The sequence below is a fragment of the Sus scrofa genome, chromosome 7 (assembly GCF_054392235.1).
Source record: "Sus scrofa isolate SSC_HxYL_T2T_F1_AM1 chromosome 7, Sscrofa_HxYL_maternal_Yorkshire_Landrace_v2.0, whole genome shotgun sequence".
NCBI classification, from domain to species: Eukaryota; Metazoa; Chordata; class Mammalia; order Artiodactyla; family Suidae; genus Sus; species Sus scrofa.
The window spans coordinates 99,934,372-99,959,571 of NC_139389.1; the positions used below are offsets into that span (position 1 = coordinate 99,934,372).

Below are 25,200 nucleotides of genomic sequence, written 5' to 3' on the forward strand. Positions count from 1 at the left end.
CACAGATGTGGCTCGGATCTGGCATTGCTGTGGCTGTGGTGTAGGCCAGCAGCTGTAGCTCTGATATGACCCCTAGCCAGGCAAGTTCCATATGCCGGGAGTGCGGCCCTAAAAGATAAAAATAACAATAAGTCTCTTAAACACAGAAAAAGATGTCCAAGTGATTTATAATAGAAATACAAAGATAATGTAAACTGGGGCAGCCATTATGGAAAATAGTGTGAAGGTCCCTCAAAAAACTACAAATAGAGTTGCCATATGATCCAGCAATCCCACTCTTGGGCATATACTCAGACAAAACTATAATTTGAAAAGATACATGCACCCCTATGTTCGCAGCAGCTCTGTTTCCAATAGCCAAGACACGGAAACAACCTAAATGTCCACTGACAGATTAATGGGTAAAGAAGATGTGATACATATACACAGTGGAATATTAGCCATAAAAAACAATGAAATAATGCCATTTGCAGCAACATGGATGGACCTAGAGATTATCATTCTAAGTGAAGTCAAAGAGAAAGACCAATATCATATGGTACCACTTACATGTGGAATCTAAAATGACACAAATCAACATATCCATGAAACAAAAAGAGACTCAGACATAGAGAACAGACATGTGGCTGCCAAGGTGGGGATGGTGAAGGGAGGATTGAGAGTCTGGGATTAGTAGAGGCAAACTAGTATATATAGGATGGATAAACAACAAAGTCCTATTGTACAGAACAGGGAACTATATTCAACATCCTGTGATAAACCATAATGGAAAAGAATATGAAAAAATATATATGTATAACTGAGTCACTTTGCTGTATAGCAGAAATTAACACAACACTGCAAATCAATTGTACCTCAATGAAAAATTTTAAAAGTATACACACAAGCGTAATACACAGGCCTTAATTAGTTTGAACAAACTAATCATAAAAGGCATTTTTGAAACAACTGGAAAACTTGAATATTAAGTGGATCTTAGATTGTATTAGAGGATCAATTGTTCATTTTATTAGGTATAATAATGGTATTATAGCTAGGTGGGAAATGCTCTTGCTGTTCAGATATTCAGATATACACATACACACACATATAAACACTAAAGTATTAATAGTACAATGTCATGAGAATCTTGAGTTTACTCTAAAAATACTTCAATCCCCCAATGGATAAGCAAATATAGCCAAATATGAACAGTTGTTAAATCTAAGTGATGATGCATTATACTTTATCTCTGCTTTCGTGGATGTTTGAAGTTTTTCATAAGTCAGAAAGTAAAATGAAAGTACACCAAGACACTATGTTTCCCTTAACAGGTTGGCAAAAATCCCAAAGTATGATAAAATACCACGTTGGCAAGGATGTCAGCAGAAATAACATTCCTATGTTGCTGGAGAGGGTATAAAAGGCAATTTGGCAAGACAGAGAATTACAACTGTATGTACTTCTAAACCCAGTAATTCCACTTCTAGGAATTTATCCCACAGATAGACTTACGCTTTTGCAAAATGATCTACATACCAGTTTACTCACCGCATTTTGGAAACAGCAGAAGATGACGACAACCTAAATGACTACCCATAGAGAAGTGGTTAAATTAAAATTGTATGTCCATACAATGGAATACTATACAGCTGCAAAAAAGAATAATGCTGTTTACATATTACTATAAAACAATCTTCAAGATATATTGGGTGGGGGGAAAAAGCACAGTATGGAAAAGAAGCAGAGAAAAACAATATCCACTGTTTGTTAATATATGCATAAAATATTCCTGGAAAAATACATGATAAATTGATAACACTAGTTACAGGGAAAGATATGGGTCTGGAGGACTGAGATGGGAATAACACTTATTATTTGCCCTTTTGTATCTTTACAAAAGATAAAAAAAGTTTTAACTACCTGGAGTCTGTATTACTCATTCAATATATACACTTTCAGGGAGTTCCCGTTGTGGCTCAGTGGTTAACGAATCCAATTAGGAACCATGAGGTTACCGGTTTGATCCCTGACCTCGCTCAGTGGGTTAAGGATCCAGTGTTGCTGTGAGCTGTGGCGTAGGTCGCAGATGCAGCTCAGATCCCGTGTTGCTGTGGCTGTGGCGCAGGCTGGCAGCTACAGCTCCCATTGGACCCCTAGCCTGGGAACCTCCATATGCTGCAGGTGTGGCCCTAAAAAAAACAAAACAAAACAAAAAAAAACCCACATATGCACTTTTCTTTTTTTTCTTTTGGCCATGACTGCAGCATGTGGAAATTCCTAGGCCAGGGATGGAACACATGCCACAGCTGAAATCAGAGCTACAGGATGCTGGATGCCGGATCCTTAACCCACTGAGCCACGAGGGAACTCCCTTTTTCTAAAGGAAATATTAAACTTTTTCCTTCCCCCCTTTCTCCAAGATAGTTTGGTTCCTTGGTATGTCCCGCCTCAGGGACTTTTCACCATACAAAAGTCATAAGCATAGTTAACCACCTGAGCCCACGAGAGAGGTGGAAGGGAGAGGGAGGTTTATGAGCCTAGGCGTACCCCCCAACCCATCCCGAGCCTGGGAAGTGAGGTCTGTGAGTCCTAAAGACGGCGGGGTACACTCCACCCTGCTGTGGCTACACAGCTACACTGAGGTCTTACCCTCTGATTTTCCCTACAGGGGTACCAAAGCACACACTTCTCCCCTCAGGGGACAAGGCTCTTTCCTTCTCTTATGTTACACTTTGCCAGATCTCTTGGCTCTACCTTCAACCTCCCAGCACCATTCTTGGCAACAGCACATCAGCTGCTAGCCCTGTCCACTCTGCTACTTGCTTTTCCTCCTGAAGTCACCAGCATTCTAGAAGTTTGTTGGTAAAAGTTCCCAGCGGGGCTGTTACAAAAGTAAGAGCCTTGTTACCTATTGGCTGTTCTTGAGCTACGTGGTAAAGATGAAATATCTTTGGAAATTTAATCACCCATTTCTAGGCCCATCTATTTATTCCCAGTTTTAGACCGAGGGCATCCTGTAAAATTCCTTGACTGCTTCATGCCTCTCCCTCTTTTCTGTTAAAGGTCTGCTCTCAAAGTAGAGAAGAGTAGTTTAAATATTCAATAGGGGATTAGTCAATAATTTTGGTACATTTGTAAGTATGTAAATAAGGCAGAAGAAGAACTTTCAATGGCAAGAAGGGATATTAAAATACACAAGGGAAAATTCAGATTATAAAACTACATGAATAATATGAACCTACTTTTTAGACCCATATGCACAGAATCATAGAAAAATGCTAACGCTGGTCATTGTTTCAGCTGGGGGTTAAGACTGTGGATGATAAGGTTTTTTTTGTTTATGTTTCTCCCCCCTTTTTCACTGCACCCCTGGCATGTGGAATTTCTGAGCCAAGGATCAAACCCACATCATAGCAATGACCCAAGCCACAGCTGTGACAATGCTGATCCTTAACCCACTGCACCACCAGGGAACTCCCTCCTTATCTATGTTTAATAAAATGTCTGCAATGAACATGTCCTACTTTTATAATAAGAAACAACAGCTGTCATAAAGAAAAAAATAGGATATACAATACAAACACTGAGGGAAAAATGACTGATGAAGGAAAAAAGCTATCCTACTTGAGCACATCTGCATTTTTACCAGCACATGGCTTTAAGCTGTGGGTAAATCTAGAAGGTCAGAAAGGCAAGTGGGTCCATGGGAAGCCATGGACCACTAGTCTAGGCCTGGAAACAATCGTTTAATATTAAGCCGTTTGCAGGTTTATAACTTGGGATTTCTCTCCTTCTCATGCCAGAAAACCAAGAGCTTAGGGAACCTGAGTGAGTGCTGCTTTAACGCCCATGAACTTGTGACAAACCTAAATGATGCATATGCCTCCATTATAAAGCCCAGCATAGGGGCAGCTCCTCAGTGACACATCATAAATGATGCTGCTGGCCCAAAAATCTACTCTTCTGGTTTAGTTTGGAGAGGAATTTTTCTTTCAACCAACCAACCTTCATCATATTGGCATTGTGAACAGCTAGAAGATAACTCCCCTGCCCATAAGGACTTAAGATACAGCTAGGGTTGATTCTAAAAGAGAACATTAAGATACTTACTACATATGCAAATTCATATTTGAATATACACGCATTTTTGGCCACGCCCCTGGCACACAGAACTTCCTGGGCCAACGATCAAACTTAGGCCACAGCAGCAACCCAAGCCAGAGCAGTGACAGATCCTTAACCTGCTGTGCCACCATGGAGCACCTATACATATTCTTGTAAGTGCAAGAATAAAGCACCTAAGACTGACTCTAAATGTGATCAGAGTTGAACACTAAGATACCGGTTAAGTAAATCTGGGGACATTAATACAAAGGAACACTCTACGGCCAAGAAAATGACAATCTGCATGTTACACACATGAAGAGATATTCAGAATATATTTCTCTGTGAAAAAGGTTGTAAGGCTATAATATGAAAGATAATGTTAATATTTATACATATACACAATCATATACCCACAGGCCTTCATAGTATCTATATAGGGATATTAACAATGTCTCTAGTTTTCTCTTTATCTGCTTTCCCAATCTTTTCTACGCTAAATATATATTCTTGCATAATAAAAATGTTTAAAGATATAAAAGTAATCGCCCCCTCTTTTTTTTTTTTTTTGGTCTTTTTGGCTTTTCTTGGGCTGCCCCCACGGCATATGGAGGTTCCCAGGCTAGGGGTCTAATCAGAGCTGTAGCCACCAACCTACACCACAGCCACAGCAATGCGGGATCCAAGCTGTGTGTGCAACCTACACCACAGCTCACGGCAACACCAGATCCTTAACCCACTGAGCAAGGTCAGGGACCGAACCCGCAACCTCGTGGCTCCTAGTTGGATTTGCTAATCACTGCGCCATGACAGGAACTCCAATCCCCTATTTAAAAAAAAAAAAATAGAATACAGTACATATTGTAGGAAAAGAAATGTTATCATATATCTGTTTAAACTAAAAAAAAATTTTTGAGGAAGGCTAGTTCTGAGGGTTTGAGGATGATAATGGTTTTTAGAATGGCAGGGAAGGAAGAAGAGGTCTTGCTCAAAGCCTCTGGTGAAAACTGGCAAAGGTGTGTGCACGCGTGTGTGCATATAGGTACGTGGGTGCATGTTTGAGGTGAGAGTGAGAAGCAGTTAACTTACTGGGACGAATAAGTAAAAGGACAGTCTAGGGAATCTGAACTTTATGCTCCAGGTAAAGAAGAGCCTGGATGTTCTTTTGTTTTGTTTTGTTTTGTTTCTGCTTTTTAGGGCTGCACCTGTTGCACATGGACATTCCCAAGCTAGGGGTAGATCAGAGCTACAGCTGCTGGCCTATGCTACAGCCACAGCCATGGGATCCAAGCTGCGTCTGTGACCTACACCACGGCTCATGGCAACACCAGACCCCCAACCCACTGAGCCAGGCCAGGGACTGAACCTGAATCCTCATGGATACTAGTCAGATTTATTTCCACTGAGCCATGAGGGGAACTCCCTGGAAGTAATGTGATACCTCACTCAAAATTTGCTGGAGGCTAAAGATTCTAACTGCTCTGCATAAATGGGATTGGACAAGGGAACGGCTGGAGCCTGGGAAACCAGCTCAGAGGCAGCTGCAGAAGTCTGTCTGAGATGCTGTGGCCCTATTGACATGGGAACTACAGAAATGAAATGACAAGAGCTGATTTGGACAACATTACAGAACAAGGTCAGCTGGTCCTGGCAGGTGACAGCATTTGGAGGCTGTAAGACATCAGGAAAAATGAGTTCAGGATTTCACTCAAAGAGGCTCAGGAGGCCGAGGGTGAAAGGAAAAATGGAAAGAGATGTCTCAAGTGGGGTGCAGAGGAGGAAATAAGCAAGTCTGAAGGACATTTGAGAAAGCCCAAGTGCTATAGCCCAAACAGCACAGGGTTGATGTTTTTTTAATTTTAATTTTATTTTACTTCTTTTTATGGATGCACCTGTGGCACATGGAAGTTCCCAGGCTAAGGGTCGAATTGGAACCCCCGCTGCCACCCTATGCCACAGCCACGGCAACACCAGATCCAAGCTATATCTGCAACCTATGCCGCAGCTTGCAGCAACACAGGATCCTGAACCCATCGAGTGAGGCCGGGGACTGAACCCACATCCTCATGGGTACTAGTCAGGTTCTTAATCCACTGAGCTACAGCTGGAACTCCCAGGGCTGATTTTAATACCCTGGGATTCTAGTCTTATCCTGGCACTTTCTGACATGTGACCTCCCTCATGCACAAAGGGGATGGCAATAGTTATGCCCTGCCTACATCAGAGTGGTTGAAGGGCCAGTGAGAACATGTGTATAAAAAGCACTATTGTCACGTATGCAGGTGGTGGCTGCACAGAGAGATGACACTTGCTGAGAACCCGAGGCTGTAGAAGTCAAGACGTCCAGGACTCAGCCTCAGCCTAGCCTTTAATGAACAGAGAAAACTTCTAGAGAATCCATTAAGTTACTGAAAAGGATTGATTCCCTTCCCCCAAGCCAGGAACCAAAGCTCCACAGTTCAGGGTAGAAGCACAAGGTCAGTGCTGCCTCAAGTGGGCTTCCCCCCAGTTAGAAAGGCTTCCCGCATCATCTGGTTCAAGCCCCCTGTATTACAGGAAAAGAAACTGAGGCCTGAGGAGCAGAAATGTATGACAGCCAAGGTCACCTAACTGGGGAAATCCATGATAGCAGGAGTGACATTGATGGATGGACCACTTTCTCCTTCCTGTGGCCACCAAGCTGAGCCTGTCACCTTCGCTTTCCTGAACTTTTCCTTCTTTCTTTCTTTTTTTTTTTTTGTCTTTTTAGGTCCACACCTGCAGCATATGGAAGTTCCCAGGCTAGGGGTTGAATCAGAGTTGTAGCTGCAGGTCTGCACCACAGCCACAGCAATGCCAGATCCAAGCCACGTCTGCAAACTACACTGCAGCTCGAGGCAACGCCGGATCCTTAACCCACTGACCAGAGCCAGGGATCGACCCCAAATCCTCATGGATACTAGTCAGGTTCGTTAGCACTGAGACACAACAGGACTTTTCTATGGCCGCTCCACAACTTATTCTCCCCCCCCCGAGGCTGGAGTGATCTTTCAAAGCTAAATGCGACCATGTCACTTCTTGGTGACTAGCACTTTGATGGATAGGAAGCAATGCCATCTCTCTGGGCTTTACTGAAGACCACCATTTCGGTCCTAAGAGCCTACAATTCATCCTGCTAAAGGCTCCCACCCTTTGATGCTCCGACTCTGCCACTCCTTTGCAAACAATCCCTGCATTAAACTCCTCAGCCACAGCTTTTGAGTTTCCCGCTGCTTCCTTCCAGGACCCTGGAGATACCCATGGCCTTCAAGGGCCCCGGTGACGTGGCTCCTGCCCTCACACCCACCCTCCCATCTCCACCCACCACTCCCCTCACACTCTCACTCAAACAAGTCCCTGTTCATCCTTGGGCGAGTTAAACTGTAGGTTATATTACAAATGCACAGTTCCCAGTAAATCTTCAGAGCATTTATAATAATTTGTCATGATGGACACATCTATATGTACAAAGACACATGTGAGATTATTTGATCTATTTCTCTCTCTAGACTTCAGAACAAAATTTCCTAGTTGATCCAGTTTCCAGAGTCTGAAAGCCAAAGGGTTTGGAGGCAAAATGCTCCCAGAGACTCAGCTGCTACTCAGCCTCCTTGTCATTCCTTCTCAGTGACATGATAAAAGGGGGAAATGAACAATTGCTACAGATGCTCTGAAAACAGCACTCCTGGCACCTCTTTAGCCAAGCAGCATGCAGGGGGGGCCCACAGGGGGAGAAGGGAGGGGGTGCTGGCTGCTTCCAGGAGCCAAAAGCTCAGTCAAGGCCTGGGGTCAGAGCCTGCCCTGGAGAAAGAAGCTGACAGCCCACAGGAATGTCCCAAAGACAGAGGAGGCTATTAACATGACTTGCTCAGACTGCACCCCATGGGGAAGGAGCAGAGTCTTATTATTAACCTCAGCGTATTAATATTTGATAAAGCATCTTCACGATGATAGATAGCAGTCACCCAGAGAAGGGGAAGAGTCTTGGTTCTGCAAAGCCTTCTAGAAGAGGAAGAACAGCTTTTATCCAGAGGGGACAATGGGGGAAAGTGTTATGTCCTGGGCAGGGGAAACAGTGGCCTCCTCGCAGGTCGCTTTGCACAGGTAACTGGCAGCTTTATCTGCACAGTGGCCTGTCTCAGGGGAGGAAGGAGGACTCACAGTGGCTGACCTCCAAGAGAAAGCTGCTGAGCCAATTATTTTTTTTCTTCTGACAGTACATTAAAATGACTGCTGATGATTAAAGATATTTCCATGAATAGTACATTTTCCCAATATACAGTCTCTAAATAGACCTCCGTTCCACATTTTGAAATATGAGAGGAAAACATTTTAAAAACCTCTCATTAATGACATGATCTTTGTCCTCACAGGTGGCTGAATAGAGACATTCGGACCATTCACACCTGAGGCCTTGGTCTCCAGCAGCTGCTTCTGAAAGTGTCACCGTAACAGGTTTCCCAGAACCTGCTGACCCCTCCCTGCACAACTGTGGTGAAATCCTGCTCTCCAGAAGAAACCATTCACTCTCTGGACATAAAGAACCCCTGCCCTTTCTCTTTTTAGGGCCACACCTGCGGCATATGGGAGTTCCAGGGCTAGGGGTTGGATGGGAGCTGCTGCTGTCAGCCTTCACCACGGTCACAGCAACACGGGATCCGAGCTGCATCTGTGATCTATGCCACAGCTTGGGGCAACACCAGATCCTCAACCCACTGAGCGAGGCCAGGGATCAAACCCACATCCTCATAGATACAAGTCAGGTTCTTAAGCTGCTGAGCCACAACAGGAACTCCTACAAATTCCTTCTTAGGCAACTGGGGCACCTGGGCTCAGTGTTATCTGATGCAGGTGGTGAAATGAGCAGGTGGGATGAGCCTAAGCACCCCATTTTGCCACCAAAGTCAGGATGGAGGCCATACCACCCTCTCTGAGAAGTTTCCAGGGAGTCAAACCTGGTGGGCAGGGAGCAGCTGGGTCTGAAGACCACTATCCTAAAGCTTTGATGGAATACCTGCTGGTCAGAGAACGTAACCTTGGGGCCTGAGGCACAGTGGGTCTGGAAGACGTTCAAGGTTCAAAGTGGCAGCAGCCATGTGCTTCAGAGCACAGGGACCAAGCCTGCAGTGCACCTGCTGCCCTGTTGCCGTCCCTGCATTGTCCTCAACCAACCTCCCCACTCGGACTCAGGTCAATTCTAGTAAGAAGGCTACTCAGAGAGAATGCAGAAAGGGAGCACATCTCTCGTGTGGAATCTTGCCAGGATTCCGATGGAAAGGCAAAACCAGAGGGGCAACACGAATTTGTGCCCTGTGTCCAAAGGGGCGGCTCTGTGCAGTCTAGCCCTCAGTAATTGTTCCATGAGCCAAAGAAGATGAGGAAGGACATGCCGGGTGCTCCCCTCCTCTCAGCCTTCTCAGAAGGCTTCGGACTGCCCCACCCCCACCCCTGCACTGCAACCTTCCAGATGCCTCTGAAGAGAGCTGGAAATCACACAACGGAGGCACCTGGGGTTTGGGGACGCTGCGCTGTGTGCATGCATAAGGCAGGGGTGTGGGGAGGGGACTAATGCACAGGGTCTCTCTTTTCAGGGCATCTTTCTATTGACTTCCTCCTCTTCCTCCTCTCCCAGCTGGGCCAACATCTGCCCCGAGGCAGCATCCTCACCCGCCTCATGGGCATGCACAACCAGGTATGTGGGTGTGTGCGGGTGGAGGCCTCCTCTGGGACAAGGAAGCGGATATTGTGGTTGGAAATTCCTTGTAGCCTGCAGTGCTTTGTCCCTCATCCAGACCTGCAAACGTTTACCTTACGGCTTCCAGTATGAAGGACAAGAAGTGAGATGAGTGACAATGAGGTGGTTTGAGGGGCACTGGGGAGGGGACACATTTTACTGAAACACGAAGGCTGAAACCTTTTGGAGGGATAGGAACCTGGGCTTTCCAGCTGCTCCTCTTCCTCTAATCTTTCAAAGCAGGTCCCCAAAGTAGGAAGGTGCCAGAAGCAGCCATCAAGTCAGAGAACGGCCTGCTGTTCAGGAAGAAGTCTCAGGACGTACCCACCACCAAACTCAGGAAGTGCTGCTGGCTTTAGAAGCTGACGCTGAGAGCAACATCTGCCCAGAGACCTACTGGGCAAGTACTCCTGCCGGGCCCCCCTCCCTCCCCTTGGCGTTGCCAAGGTCAAATCCAGCCCCATGCAGGAGCCTCCCACAGCATTTGCTTACCCACCTCCCCCTTTGCTTTTTGTCAGGCTGATCCACAGTTTCAAATCCAGGGTGATTCACTCTGGAGAGAAGGCAGGTATTTGGATACCAACGTGGCAGTTTTCAGGCAGAATAACCAGATGGCTTATTTATTTCTGCCCCAGGAGGAAGCGCTGGGGTTGGTCTGAAAGGCAGACTAGGAAATATTTCCTCTGGAGCTGAGAGGAAGGTGACTTGAGAGGAAGAACAGACGGAGTCCAGTTAACTGCCAGTCTTCTAACTCTGGGTCACTAAGCTCAGAAGGACTGTGAGGAAGAGCATCTAACAGGGCCTCATTGTCCTTTGGTTTCCAGGGTCATTCCTATCACCCAACTGATGGCAGAAACACAGCTGGAATCCTGGCTAAATAGCCTGGAGAAAGATCTGTACTACAGGGGGCTTCATCCCCATGGACACTGGATCTCTGGGGACCAAACCACGTGCTCCAAGCACAAGCATTAGCCTCATTTCACTGGTCCCTGGCTCTTTTTTTCCACTTAAACCTACTAAGATAAAAGAGAGTGGGGGTTAAGAAGGAAGAAACTGGCCCTGTACCAGGCCAGGGTAACTGGGATGCTGGCTGAGCTGATGATCTTGAATATCTGAGCTGGGGAAAGAGAAGGGACAGAAAGATACTATTCCTAAGAAGATTCCCTGTAAACACTAATATTCACCTAGCATTTATTAAAAGAAAACTTTCATACACCTGGTCTTACTGGAGCTTCACAACCTCTTTGGGAAAAACTACTGTTTCCATTTTGTAAAACAGGCGATGGACTCAACCATGCTCCACAGCGGTAGCTTTACTGATGGATCCAGGATCTGAATCCATTTTCCTCCTTATCCCAGGACCTTCAATTTCAGACAGAAGAGGCCTGGCCGACCTCTCCAACCCTGCCCCATACACCTGCAAAGCAGATCACCACCATCTTATAAGAACATAGAGCCATGTGCCTTCCTTACTGTTAATACTCTTAGGAGTGGGGGAGTGATGGGGACAAAGGCAGCTTGTGCTCCCTAAGCCTCTTTGGAAAGGCTGACCTCTGCCTAGAGTGCCAAGGAGCCCCAGCAATGGCACTGAAGAGAAAATCGTCAAGAAGTTAAATCCAGGGTGGGCTGGGGAGACGGACACCTCCTTTCTCTGCTCGGCTTACCCACCAGAATGGTCCATCTGGCCACTCTATGTTGGACCTTCTCAAAGCTTTGGCTTCTCCCACTGGTCACTCCAAGTGGACTCTCAGGAGAGGAATGTCAGTAAACTGGCTAGGCTTTTGTTTTAAAAAATCCTGAATGGACTCCAAACTTGTGTGTTTACTTCTTAGCCAGAAGTTCTGAGTTGCTAAGATCCAGGCATGCAACTCTGCAGTTCCACTTCTTCTGGGGGCTTTCAGGTGCTTTGACAGATCAGATGCACACTCTTCATGAGGACCAGACAAGGCTGGCGGAGGCTCTTTCCTGATCAACTTGCTCCACCCACTTCCACCAGTTTCCCAGGCTGCACTTGGGTCAGACCAGGCCACCCTCCCTATTGGCCAACCAGACCCATTCTCAGCCCACCCACCTGTCAAGATCACACACACCCCTCAATCTTAAGCCCAGGGATGACCTCTTCCATAAACAAGTCCCTGATTCTCCCCACTCTTCCCTCTTTGTTCTCTCATTGCTATTTAACTATGTATCTTTCCTATAGTGCTTCTCTAATTCTATTCATGTTAATTAATTATACACATTGGTCATTTTCCTACCAGATCATAAACTCCTCAGAGACAGATACGACTTTGAATCCAACTCTGTGTTCCCTGCCTCCATGTTCAAGTCAGGGTAGGGGTTTGGCTTTATACATCATAGGAACACAATGGGTAATTGTTAAAATGGTATTGACCCTCGTTTCTTAAAAAACAGGTTCTCTGTGAAACAGATCAAAGGATCCCTGTACAAAAGACAGCCCCACTCCTCGAGCTGTCCTTTGGTAAACTTTATGGAACACGGTACCCCTCACCCTCCAGCTCTATCGCCAGGGTCACTGCAGCCAGACCCAGTCAGCAGAGGACACAAAGAAGGTCAAACCAGATTGGCAAAGGCAAGGGTTCCGCGTTTGGTTATTTAAAGAGTTTAAAGTTACCTAAGCAAAAGCAAGGGGTTGGTGCTCTTATACATCCCCAGTGAAAACCAAGGAAGGATCGGTGGGGTAGCGGGTGGTGACGAGGAGATGAAGGAAGAAGAAAGGGATTTTCCTGCAAAGAGCAAGGACCAAAAGGGTGATGGCTGAGATGTCAATGAGTCCGCAGTGACAAGGGAATGAGGTACTCTATCCCTTTTGTGAGGCTGGGAAGCCTAGACCCACTGAGGTGAAAGGTCATCGTGGTCTCATGCCTGGACCTTCCTCACACCTCAATGTCAGCTGGAGACCTTGCACTGGGGAGCAGAGTGGAGGGCAGGAAGGTGGAAAAGTCATACCAGGAACCTCTCAGGGGGGCCATGAGTGAGGGGGCAGTGGGAGAATCAACCCAGAGAGTGCTCATGGGAAAGGGTGGAAGATGGGGACAATTGGTGATGGGAAAACAAGTGTGATCTGGGCTGGTCTCCGGTGGAGCAGGTGAAGGACCCCTTTTTCCCATATGTACCCACACACCACACCACCCTATGGAAGCTAAACTTTCTTTTTTTTTTTTTTTTTTGTCTTTTGTCTTTTTTGTTGTTGTTGTTTTGTTGTTGTTGTTGTTGCTATTTCTTGGGCCGTTCCCGCGGCATATGGAGGTTCCCAGGCTAGGGGTTGAATCGGAGCTGTAGCCACCGGCCTACACCAGAGCCACAGCAACACAGGATCCGAGCCGCGTCTGCAACCTACACCACAGCTCACGGCAACGCCGGATCGTTAACCCACTGAGCAAGGGCAGGGACCGAACCCGCAACCTCATGGTTCCTAGTCGTATTCGTTAACCACTGCGCCACGACGGGAACTCCCCAAACTTTCTTTATTGGACAAAGACTTAGGGTCAGAACATAGCTACCTGGGGCCGGGCTCCAGGGAGGCACAGGGGTGGGTGGGTGGGTGGGGGTGGAAGGGGTCCCAACAATCAGATCTCGGCCAACAGGGGGAGAAGCCATTTCTACTAGAGATTAAAGGTCCTCTCTCTCTCTATCTCTCTCTCTCTCACACACACACACACATCTATCACAAACATGCTAAAATAAAAATCTAATTCCAGTCTAAGGATAAGAGGTTTAGTCCAGAAAATCCTCCTTTCTGAGGCAGTGTGGGGAGGATGTTATCTGTTCTCAATTTCCTATCAAATCACTCTTTTCTTTTGGGGCCACAGAGAAGAAGACAACAGTTCCTCCCTCCAGGACGAGGCAGGAGATGGAGGTACAGAATGAGGCCCCAGCACCTCTGCCCGGCACACACCCCTTACATACTCCTTTGCCCAGACTGTCTCTTACTTCTGACTTTGGCCACAGGTCATTTGGAACAGAGGTAGAGGGCAGGGCCCACTGGGCTCCCCCTCTCCACGCGCCTGGAAGGAGGTGGGGGACGTGTGGGAGCAGAGGCTGCCTGATCTGTGCTCCCTCCCAAGGGGACCTGGCCTCTCTGAGCCATGCAACCACGTCTCCATCCCCGCCATGCCAACACACACAGACGGTTCACCGCAGGTGGGAAGGGCAGTGAACCTTCGTGTTGAGAGGGCAGCTCCCCTAACCCCCACAGCCCCAAAGAGTACCTGCCAAGGCCTTGATCCGGGACCTCTCAAAGAGCCTGGCTGAGCTGTTGTCATTATCCAGCTCATCGTCCGGGGCATCCCAGCGGGCATTGATCCGGCTGTACGGTGGCTGGTTGCCCACGTTTTCAAACTCCGTGGCCGACGTCATGTCAGCAGGCTCTCAGCAGCTACGCCTGCCTCAGTCTTCATGGAAGGGTCCCTGGGTGGGGGGGTGACAGCAACACAGTCAGAGGGTTAGCTCCCACCCCCTTGGACTTTGTCTCAGGGAGAACTCATCTGGAGCCTCCAACAGGAGTGGATTCTTGCAGGAGCTGCGCACAGTGCCCTCTGCCTGGCCATGCTTCCTACCCAGGGTCTCTGGGTCCTCGGTTATAAAATATTGCAACAGCAGCAGCAGCAACAGTAACAGCAGCAGTGGCGGCAGAGAAGGGAGAGCTGCATGCAGGGTCAGGACGACCAGCAGGTGGAGACGTCAGTCGCAGCAAGCCTGCTTCCTCCAAACCTGCTGCTACCGCGGGTGGCAGCGATAGCAGCTCTCCTGGGAGCTGGAGGCTGGCAGGGGCACACTGGCAGGAGCAGTCCCACCCGTGGACTGGGGCCAGGACCCAACCTGGTGGGTGCAGGGACAAGGAAGGAGAGGGGAGAAGGTGGGAGTTGGTTGAGTCTGACTCCACCATCACTCAGTGGGCAGAGAGATAAGCGTGAGCTTTAAGAGGACACGGGTGCCACCAGCCCTAGCATCTGCACTGGGGAAAGTTGACTCCTCCCGGAGGCTGTCCAGGAGCCCCAGAGTTCTTTCCCTGCAGCAAACATTGAGAAAACTGAGCCCTTGGTTTTGCCTTCCCTGAAGCGGGACTAGGTGCTCGGACAAGTCCTTCTGTTGCATCTCAGGACAGACCAAGGAGCCAGATGAGCCTGCTGTCGCCTCAAGACCATCAGCATGATGGTGGGGTGGGGTGGGGAGGGGAGCCCACAGACAATAGAGCAGTGTGTGTTCATCTATGCGGTGGCCACGGGCATCAGGAGCACGGGGTCCCCGCTTACTTGTCATTTACCACGCATGCTCATTCATTCGTTCCTGATTGATGTGAATATGCACCGAATCCCTACCAGCTGGCAGGTCCTGTGCCAGGCAATTATGAGCCAGACAGGAAGGGCCCTGTCCTCATGGAGCTTGTACTCGCACCAAGAGAGATGATTAAAGAAGCAATAACAATAAGGTGTGACCTTGTGCCACAATGGAGAAACGACGAGGGAACGTGAGCAACTCATGCTAGGGGCTGGGTGTTGGGGGAAGGAAAGTTTAAGCTGATTCCTAAAGGAAGCTTGGAGGCATCCTGGAAAAGGACAGATAGAAAGGAACGAGTCCAAACAAAGGGAAGAAAGGGCAGGCGCAAAGTTCTGAAGGTAAGAAAGTGTGTGGCAAAATCTAGGAACCTTACAAAATGCCACTGGAGGTGGAGTGAGGCCAGGGAAAAAGTGGGACAGGAGGTTAGAGAGGCCAGGCTGGTCCTGGATGTCCTATGGCCTTTGCCCCAAAACTAGCCTCCCATCAGCCTTTTTTTTTTTTATGTCTTTTTAGGGGCCGTACCCATGGCATATGGAGGTTCCCAGGCTAGGGGTCCAACTGGAGCTACAGTTACTGGCCTATACTACAGCCACAGCAATATGGGATCCGAGCCACGTCTGCAACCTACACCACAGCTCATGGCAATGCCGGATCCTTAACCCACTGATCGAGGCCAGGGATCGAACCCACAAACTCATGGTTCCTAATCGGATTTGTTAACCACTGCGCCACGACGGGAACTCCCCTCCCTTCAGTCTTAACTTCCTTACCTGTACCTGCCCTTCCGTCATCTCCCCAGCTTGCTTACGGAACCCCAAGATTGAGTCTATAACAGAGGACAGGGAGCCCAGAGCCTTCCCAGCCAAGAGAACAAAGGCAGTGGGGGTGGGGAGGCTGTGAGGCAGACGAATAACAAGTGCCGACAACTAGTGAGCTGTGAGGTAAGCCACGCCCTCCAGGAGCGTGTGCACACACACCACACATACACACACGCACTTGATCCAATGCATACCCACCCACCCAAGCAGGCACACGCCTGAGGAAGAAATGAAGCAAGCGCACCAGCCCAAGCGTAACTGCAGCGCTAGAGCCCTTATTTTTCAGTCTCTTCAGACTTCAGACTCTTTCCCCCAGTCTGATTAATCAATCCCACCACATCCCTTTGAGGTACGACAGCAGCCAGAACGATCCACCCTAACGGCACAAGGGAGGAAACCAAGGCCTGGGGGACGAGGCTCGCCAAGGTCATGCCGGGAATCTCTGCTGTGCTGGGAAGAGGCCACTTTATCCCCCTTGAGCGGGTGGGTTTTAGGGAAGCAGGTGGGGAAAGAACACAGCACGTGGGGACGGAGGCCACTCCCCAGCTTCCAGCGCTTGGCCAAGGGGTTCGCTACGCAGGGCAAGGGAAGGTGGAGGTGGCGGAGCCAGCCATCACCCCGAAAAGGTACATCCTGGGATTCCAGGCCAGGGACCCCCACAGCCTTGTCCCTCCTGACAGGCAGACAGACAGACATGCTGCTTCCAGCGCTGAAATGTCCATCGCACTGGGCAGAGGTGGCTGGGCTGGGCTCCCCATGCCCTTCCCACCTCCCTTAAGGGAAACTACTGCCTGCTTGGAGCTCTGGGTGGGAGAGGGACTGACAGGCTGACCACTGGCCCCTGAGCAGGACCGAGCTGCCAGGCTCAGGAAGCGAGGTGAGATCAGATCCTGCGGGCAGGAGGTAACCGGACCCTGGCGCTCCTCCGGGGCTCGGGCTATTTTTAAGAGTGGCTGGGAGAGGCCCAGGCCGCGGGGCCGGGGGGGAGTGAGATTACCTTTGCTGCGTGGCTCCGTAAATAAGTCTGCCCCAGAAAGATGAGCCTGAGCAGCCAGACCAGCAGGCCCCGGCGTTCAAGACAAGATTGATGGCCCCGGGTGCGGGAGAGCAGCCACTCGACAGCAATTCATCCTGCTTAAAAACGCCAGGCCTCCTGCGACCGCAGCTCTGAGAAGGCAGCAGCCAGGCAGTGGCTCTGCCGGGATTGTGAAAAAACACAAGCATGGGTCTAAATACACATCTCCGTTTTTTTGTTTTGTTTTGTTTTTTTTAAGAAGGGTCAGGTCCCTGAAGACAAACACCAGGAAAGAGATTCAGAAACTAAAGAGAGGCCCTCTTCCTCCTGCCCCCCAGCCGTGCCCACCCCAGCGGCCTGCCCAGATGGCATCCCATCAGCGCCAAAGGGGTGGGGCGGCCAGTGTGTTCAGTGCCAAGGGGAGAAGCGTGGAGAATCAGGTGTGAGAAGCAGAAGAGAGCAAAGTAAGAAAAGAGGGAAGATACAGATGGTTATTCCCACCAGATAACCTGGAACACCAATTTCAACCCAGGGTCACCCATAACTGTCCAAAGCCTGGCAACGAAGAAACCACCAGGACCAAAAAGAAGAGCATAGACTGGGCAGTCATGGTGGGGACACCTAACCGAATGGGGGGGTCAGGAAAATGACATTTAAGTTGATACAGGAAGAGAACCTGGAGTTGAGGTGATTCAGTCACAGTTTTTTGTTTGGTGGCTTTTTTTTTTTTTTTTTGGCAGAAGTTCCCAGGCCAGGGATTGAACCCGAGCCACAGCATCGACAACGCCACAATTCAGTCACCTTTTTAGGGATATAATTCATCTATGCAGCCAGATTGGGCCTCCCGAAGCAAGGCAGACAGCAATCCCACAGCTGAAAATAGGTCCCAACTTGCCCCTCAATTCCCTGCCAGCGAACCCAGGAAAAAAGATGTAAAAAGGAGTTCCTTGTTCCTTCACCCTCTGATTCACCTTCAGGTCCCCTAGAAGTCCTTCTGATAACCCACCAGACCTTTATCAGAGGGTAGATGGGTCTTCTCTGGCCTGTGCCCAGGAGATCCTGCCTGCCCTTGTCCATCTGCCTGCCTGTCAGCAGTGGGGCAGGTCTATCTCCAAACACAGAGTCCAAGGCTCGGCCTTATCCAGGTTACGCTTTGAGCAGCATGGGTCCATAGAAGACTGGCCCACAGCTCAGTACTGAAAAGCCCATGGAATTGCACAGCACTCCCACTTGCACAAGGAACTCCTGCCTGGGAAATGGATTTCACAACATCACTGATGCAACCCACAGCCCCACCCTTCGCTCCCATGCCCAGGGACCCATCCGCTTCAGAGATCAGGTGTTAGGCCTCGGAACTGCAAACCCCACATGCTTTGCCCAGCCAATCCCTGGGGCGGGTAGAAACCCAGGAATTGGCTGCTGTGCCAGCTTCTCTCCCTGTCTGCAGGGTGCTGCCAGAGCCCTCATGAGAGCTCCCTTCAGCCCTCCCTGCAGTGCTGAGCAGAAGAGGATGGATGCTCTTTTCTTCCCCTCCCCTCCCCACCTCCTCTTTCCTGGACCACGAAAATGTGAACAGCAACAAAGTCTAGGAGTGGAAAACAGGGGACATACAGTCTGATGCCATGCTACCTTAGCAGGGTCACAGGTGCAGGCTGTTGTGAGAGCTTCAATACAGTTTTCCTTAAACAGAGAATGTAGACTCTATTCTCTCTTTAGCTGTAAGATTTGATCCCTTGCCTACTTCCTATTTTTTCCTGTCCTTTTATGCTACTGCAAACCTGCTTTTAACATATTTCGGGGCGTTCCTGTCATGGCTCAGTGGTTAATGAACCCTACCAGTATCCATGAGGATGCGGCTTCAATCCCTGGCCTCGCTCAGTGGGTTAAGGATCCAGCGTTGCAGTGAGCTGTGGTGTAGGCTGCTAGCTACAGCTCTGATTAGACCCCTAGCCTGGGAAACTCTATATGCTGTGGGTGTGGCCCTAAAAAGACAAAAGACAAAATAATAATAATAACAATAATAAAACATATTTTGGTACTATGGCAACCCAGGTCAGAAGATTAAATCCTAAAACTTCTCTGGAACTTTTCTGCCAATGCACTTACCAAAATGGAACATCCTTCTGCTCCCTTTGACCTTGACCGTACTCTCATTGCATATTCACAGACACCTTAAAGAACAGTCACGTATAGAAATGCACGCTGAAAGAGCATGAGAACCAATGAGACACCCAGTGTCAAGTACTCTAAATCCATCTCCATCCCCAACCTCCATCTGTCTAGCAGATGCCTCTACCTAGAAATTACAGCTCAGTCTCAATATGGCTAAGCCTGAGCAGAAGGCTCCCAGGACAGCAGAGGAGGGGAGTTTCAGGACCATGGGGTGACAGTGAGACCCAGGCAAGCATACCACCTGCAGGTGACCTTTCCAGGAGATGGATGTCACCAGCAGTCCCTGGGCCAAGCTGCTTCCTCTCCCCAGAACACATTCTGCTTTCCCACAGTCCACAGTTCCCATCCCCACCCAGCCTGGCTGCCAGTGCATCCTTACCGGGGTGTGGCGTGGGTTCTTAATGTCTCAAGGTTCCCATCCATCATTGCCACTATCCAGGATCTTCATGTATTTATCATATCCTGGTCATGCCAGTCCATTGCTATTCGGTAAGGTTTTACCCAGACTCTTCTGCTCCAGTGTCTGTCACCAGGCAGGGACTTCAGGCCCACATGTCACAACTTGTCCACCCTCATCATGGAAAAATGTCCTACTAAGAACTGGCTTCAGTTTTGCTGCAGCTGCCTGGATGGGGGAGGAGTGTGGGATCCTGGCCCCAAGAGTTCTTGCAGGGATCTGACTGGGGAACAGGTGCTGCTCAGCTCTGCTATGGGGACTGGCCCATCAGCCCTTTCTCTTAACAACATCCATCAGCGCCTCACGTCCAACACAGAGGCAAATGTCTGCTGGGAATGATTAAAGGAGAGAGGAGAGATGATACTCTTAGTATATAGTTTTCAAAGGTTATGTTCTATTGGGATCCTTGGACTCGATACTCACATTTACAGAAAGCTACTGAAATCCACTCCTACTTCTCATCTCTCCCAACTCACTTCTTTCAAGACAGTCACTGGCCACCTCTTTCAGAATACGTAGTAATTCTGTGGTACTCCAAGTGAAAAGCTGAATGTCTAATTTCTCTTCTTCTTTCTTCTCTGATGAAAACTGCACAGGGAGCTAATGTGGTCTCAACATTGGAAGTGGTCAAGAATAGGTTGAAATAATAGTTGGGGGAGTTCCCGTCATGGCGCAGTGGTTAACAAATCCGACTAGGAACCATGAGGTTGAGGGTTTGATCCCTGACCTTGCTCAGTGGGTTAACGATCCGGCGTTGCCGTGAGCTGTGGTGTAGGTTGCAGACGCGGCTCGGATCCCGAGTTGCTGTGGCTGTGGCATAGGCCAGTGGCTACAGCTCCGATTGGACCCCTAGCCTGGGAACCTCCATATGCCGCAGGAGCAGCCCAAAGAAATGGCAAAAAAAAAGACAAAAAAAAAAAAAGAAATAATAGTTGGGAATAGGCTCTCCTAAAACAATTGATTCATAAAAATAAAAAAAACCATTAGATAACAGACTGATGGAGAATTATACAATGGGATCAAGTTCCCAACACCTGAATTCACTGATGAATTTTAACATCACTAAGAACAGGACAACAACTTGCAACCTGTAGGTCTCCTTTCAGTTCTCAATTGCCATTTCCCCCAGCTCTGGCTCTTGCACACACTGTGCCTCTGGTCTAGAACACTTCCTGGAGCATCTTTGTGTATATGGCTCCTCCTCCTTCCTCAGGTCTCCTCTGAGATATCACTCCCTTGTGGAAGTCCTCCCCAAGCACCCCATGTAAGCTGAGTCCTTTGCCATCCTCAATGTGGGCACTTTGTGTGACCCCTTCATAGCCCACATCATAACGAATTACTCATGCATCTGTCGGTTTACTTTCGTTTTGGCCTCCTCCTGCCTAGACTATAGGTTCCTTGCAGACAGCAGCCAAGTCTGTCTCGTTCATTACTGTATTCCAGTGCTTAGCACTATGCTTGGGATATATAGGTGCTCAATAAATATTCTCTTTTTCCTAGAGACCTAAGCTCAAACACTGGAGCCTCTATCCCACCTTATTCCTTGACCCATGTGGTACTCATGCAGATAGCCCACTTATGTGTATGGAGCACTTATTCAATGTGGATCCATCACCACCACCAGTCATGAAGACTCTGCCAAGTGTCTTGCATCTGTCATCCTTTTATGTTCTAAAGTTTCCACTCCAGGTGCTTAACCATTTCCTGCATGGACTTGTGGACTTGTGTAATGGTCCAAACTTGTCTGTGCTTGGCCTCTTCCACCCCCGGACACAGCCTTCTTCATAAAGACATGCCTCTACTCCAGAATTTCAGCACAGTCTAATCCAGAGCCCTACACAATTCAGCGCTGAGCTCATGTTCTCTCTTACGCCAATTCTGCTCCAACCTAGAGGGTTTGCATATCTCCCACCCCACTGTGTGTCACGTGCCTCTACAACTTTATTTGGGTCATAACCCATGTGCTGAAATTTAGGCATCTCTCCTCTCTCCCTGCAATTTAAAACAAATACGATTTTCCAACATTTAGAAACACAATATAACATTTTCCTAGAATCTGAGGGAGGTCACCTTTCCCCATGGATCCTCCACTGCCTCTACAAGCAAGTGGAAGGGGCAGTAAAGCTGGGATCAGGGAAAGCTACTGATGGTCTGTGCCCCGATTCCCCCTCATCTGTCCCACTCCCTCCCCCAGTCTCATTTTTATTGCTGGGTGAGGCCAGATCCTTGCCTCAGGCCATCTTTCCACTCCTGGGGAGAAGATGAATCTTTAGCTTTTTCTCCCTTCCATTTTCATTTTGACATGCTCGAGTCTTTCTCATCTTAAATAAAACTCCTCTTTGCCATCCCTTCTTTCCTCCCTTTCCAAGTCGAATTTCTTGACAAAGTTGCCAAGGAGATGAAGAGGTGATTTACAGAAGAGGAGATCCAAAAGGCTAAAACCCTAAGAAGAGGCACTTGAGTTCATTCGTTAACCCAGAAATGCTGACTAAGATAAGGAGATGTGAGGGGCAAACATTATCAAGCTGGATAACACAAGCTGTAGCTGGTGATGTGCATGGCTGGACCCTCGTGCACTGCTGGTGAGAGTGTGGACTGGCTCAGCCATTCTGGAAGGCAGCCTGCAGTTCTCAGGCAGCTTATATATCTACAACTCTGTTCCTGGTCATATAGACCAAAGACGTTCTCACAGGTCAAAAAGGGGACAGGTGCAAGGATGTTCACTACAGTGGTGGGGAGGTAAAGACAACCTGTGTGTCCATAACTGGGGGGGCGGACAGTAAAATGTGGTGAATGCACATATGGAGGACACATGGCAGCACTGGAGGATCTAAAAACATGGTGCTGGATAAGATAAATAAACAGAATGAGATCTATGAGACACCACTGACATAAATCCAAAACATAGGCATTATCAAACAACATATATATTAAAAGAAAACATACAAAGGAAAACTCTTAAGCGTTGTTGCCTCTAGGTGGAGTGAGGGAAATGGAAAAGGGACATGGAGATGAAAGGAAACTAATCACCCAACCAACAAACCAACCAGAAGAGGGAACTTGCCTAGAAAATAATGATGATGAACTGAGAAGTATGATGAGGCCTCTGCTCCTAAGGTTAAGAACAGATACAGTATTTCTGTCTATATTCATGAGAACATCCTCATCCCACACCCAATTCACTCCTCAACACACTGAAAGCTGGCTTCCCCCATTGGTTCATGAAGCTATTCTTGCCAAAAGTCACTGACACCTCCCTTTCTTGTTCCTTAAAACAACAGATGCTTTTCAGGTCTTATCTTGACTTATCAGCAGCATTAAGCTCTGTTGGCCCTTCCAAAATTTCCTGAAATCACTTCCTTTGTCTTCGAGGACATGCTCTTTGTTCTCTCTTAGCTCGTTGGCTCTTCCTCCTTAGCCTGCTTTGTGGGCTACCCTTCCTCCTCCTCTCCTTTGAATGATGGTGTTCCCCAGGGTTCTCTCCTGGCCCTTCCATTCTTCCTCTGTCTGTGTGCTCCTCTTAGACTATCTCCTGTACTCCCATTACCTGAATGACCACCTCATGCTAATGCTTCCAAGTCTGTCTCCTCAACTCCCATCCATCACAACCAGCTGCCTTCTGAACATCTAACTGAAGTGCCCTCAGGCCTCTCATATTCAGCATCATCCCCATTTGAATCTATCACCATCCCGACATGTTCATCCTTCCTGACATGTTCTTAGTCCACCAATATCCCAATGGTGTAAACCCAAACCTACAGTGGTGGAAGACCCAGTATCTCATCAACTCAGTCCCCTCAATGTCTTGCAAATCTCTCTTCTTTTCTGTCTCCACTGCTCCCCCTCACTTCTGGCCAATGTCATTTCAAGTCTAGTGGTTTCCTGCTGACTTCTCTGCACCCATATTTGCTCTTTTGCCTATCATCCCAACCCACCCTCTATATCATGGCCAGAAAGATCATCTTAGAATATAACTATGATTATGTCACTTCCATTTCACAGCACCTCTCTATCTTAAAGAGTCAAAAGCCCTTCATAATCTATCCCCTACTAAATACTACTCTATCCAACCCTCCCTACTTCCCCAATCCTACTTTCCAGCTCTCTCTGGATATGCTCTCTGCTCACACTGTTCCCTAAACCTGGAACACCCTCTCTCTTTTTCAGAATAATTTCTTATCCTTCAGACTCATCTTAGCTTTCACCTCCTTCAAAAAAGCTCTCCATCAGGAGTTCCCATCCTGGTGCAGCGGAAGCAAATCCATCTAGGAACCATGAGGTTGCGGGCTTGATTCCTGGCCTCGCTCAGTGGGTTAAGGATCCGGAGTTGCCATGAGCTGTGGTGTAGGTCGCAGATGCAGCTCGGATCTGGTGTTGCCGTGGCTGTGGCATAGGTCAGCAGCTGCCCCTCTGATTTGACTCCTAGCCTGGGAGCCTCCATACACCAAGGGTGTGACCCTAAAAGGACAAAAGACAAAAAAAAAAAAAAAAAAACAAAGAAAGCTCCCCATCTTCACCCCGACCCCCTGTAGCAGTGGGAGGTGGGAGCTCTACTTTCAGGATTCTATCACACTCAGTGCTCATTTTCATCAAAGCACTTAGCCACAGGGTAGGAAAAGAATCTATCTCTCAGTCTTTTCCAATAAACCATAAGCTGCCTGAAGCGAGGGATATCCTCATTCATTCTTTTGGTCTCAATTGCCCAGCATAATGCCAGGTACATGAAGTGGGGCTAGAAAATGTTGAACAAATGGGTGAGAACTGAGAAATGCAGAGCGTCGCCCCTTAAGAGGATGAGAGCAGCTCCTAGAGAGGATGCACTGTTGGAAGGCCAGCTTGGAGGTCAAGGTGCTGAAGGGGCTGGAAATGTGGCACACAGCAGGAGTGCTATGGATGCGGGCTGGGCACTGATGCCCTGACAGTGTCACTGTTGCCCCTGCCGCCTCAGCCACACATCCCCACCATTTCTGTCTTTTGCTGGACTGTGGTATCATAAGGAACAGGCAGAGACAGCAGCACCCAACTCCTACGAACGCCTTCCAACCTTCCCGGCAGAGCAGCTCTGACTCAACCCACATCTCAGTTTCCTCACCTGAACCTGATGAAAGTTTCCACTCCTCACCCAGAACTCTTCTAGACAGGGAGGCCCCACCCCACTGAGCTGAGGACTCTTTTATATATTCTTTCTCATGTGTCACAGAAATGTCAGTCAGAGAATGGTTTCTAGCCATACATCTCTGCTACACAAACAAAGCAAGCTATTTTAAAAGTTGAACCTATAAATAATACATAAGTTGTGGGTGCCAATTTGGTATTCATTCATGTTAGAGCTTTTAAAATAATTCAATTAAAATTAATCTTTTAAAAGTTGCTCAGGCCCACAAGGAGTCCTGAGGGAACAGGTGCTGGCTGGAGGACCTGCCCATCCTCAGCCAGGGCACGAGCCTGATGCAAAGGGGCCATCCTCTGGGGACAAACAGGATGTTGCCTGCAAGGCTCCAGTCTTGAAGCAATAGCAAGGGCAGCCTCTTCTGGCCCAGCAGAGCCAGCTCTTCCTGTGCACAATCTCCCAGTCTGCAGAGAGGGCACCCCTCAGCCACTA

The 25,200-nt window shown here is 48.3% G+C and overlaps 1 protein-coding gene across 7 annotated transcripts in view; it reads right to left on the reverse strand.

Moving 5' to 3' along the window:
• Positions 1-25,200, reverse strand: part of SPTB (spectrin beta, erythrocytic) — a 141,708-nt gene that overhangs the window by 65,957 nt on the left and 50,551 nt on the right. For 2 of the 7 annotated variants that reach the window (XR_014810944.1, XM_013978290.3), the window contains exon 2: positions 14,068-14,266. Coding sequence is in view for 6 of the 7 variants with exons in the window: in XM_013978290.3 (XP_013833744.3) it covers positions 14,068-14,215 (148 nt within the window). In the remaining variant the exon portion in view is untranslated. Of the gene's footprint in view, positions 1-14,067; positions 14,267-16,951; positions 17,150-19,075; positions 19,172-19,520; positions 19,925-25,200 lie in introns of those variants that run through there. The other 5 variants (XM_084969429.1, XM_084969430.1, XM_021099376.2 and 2 more) reach the window with 5 other exon arrangements.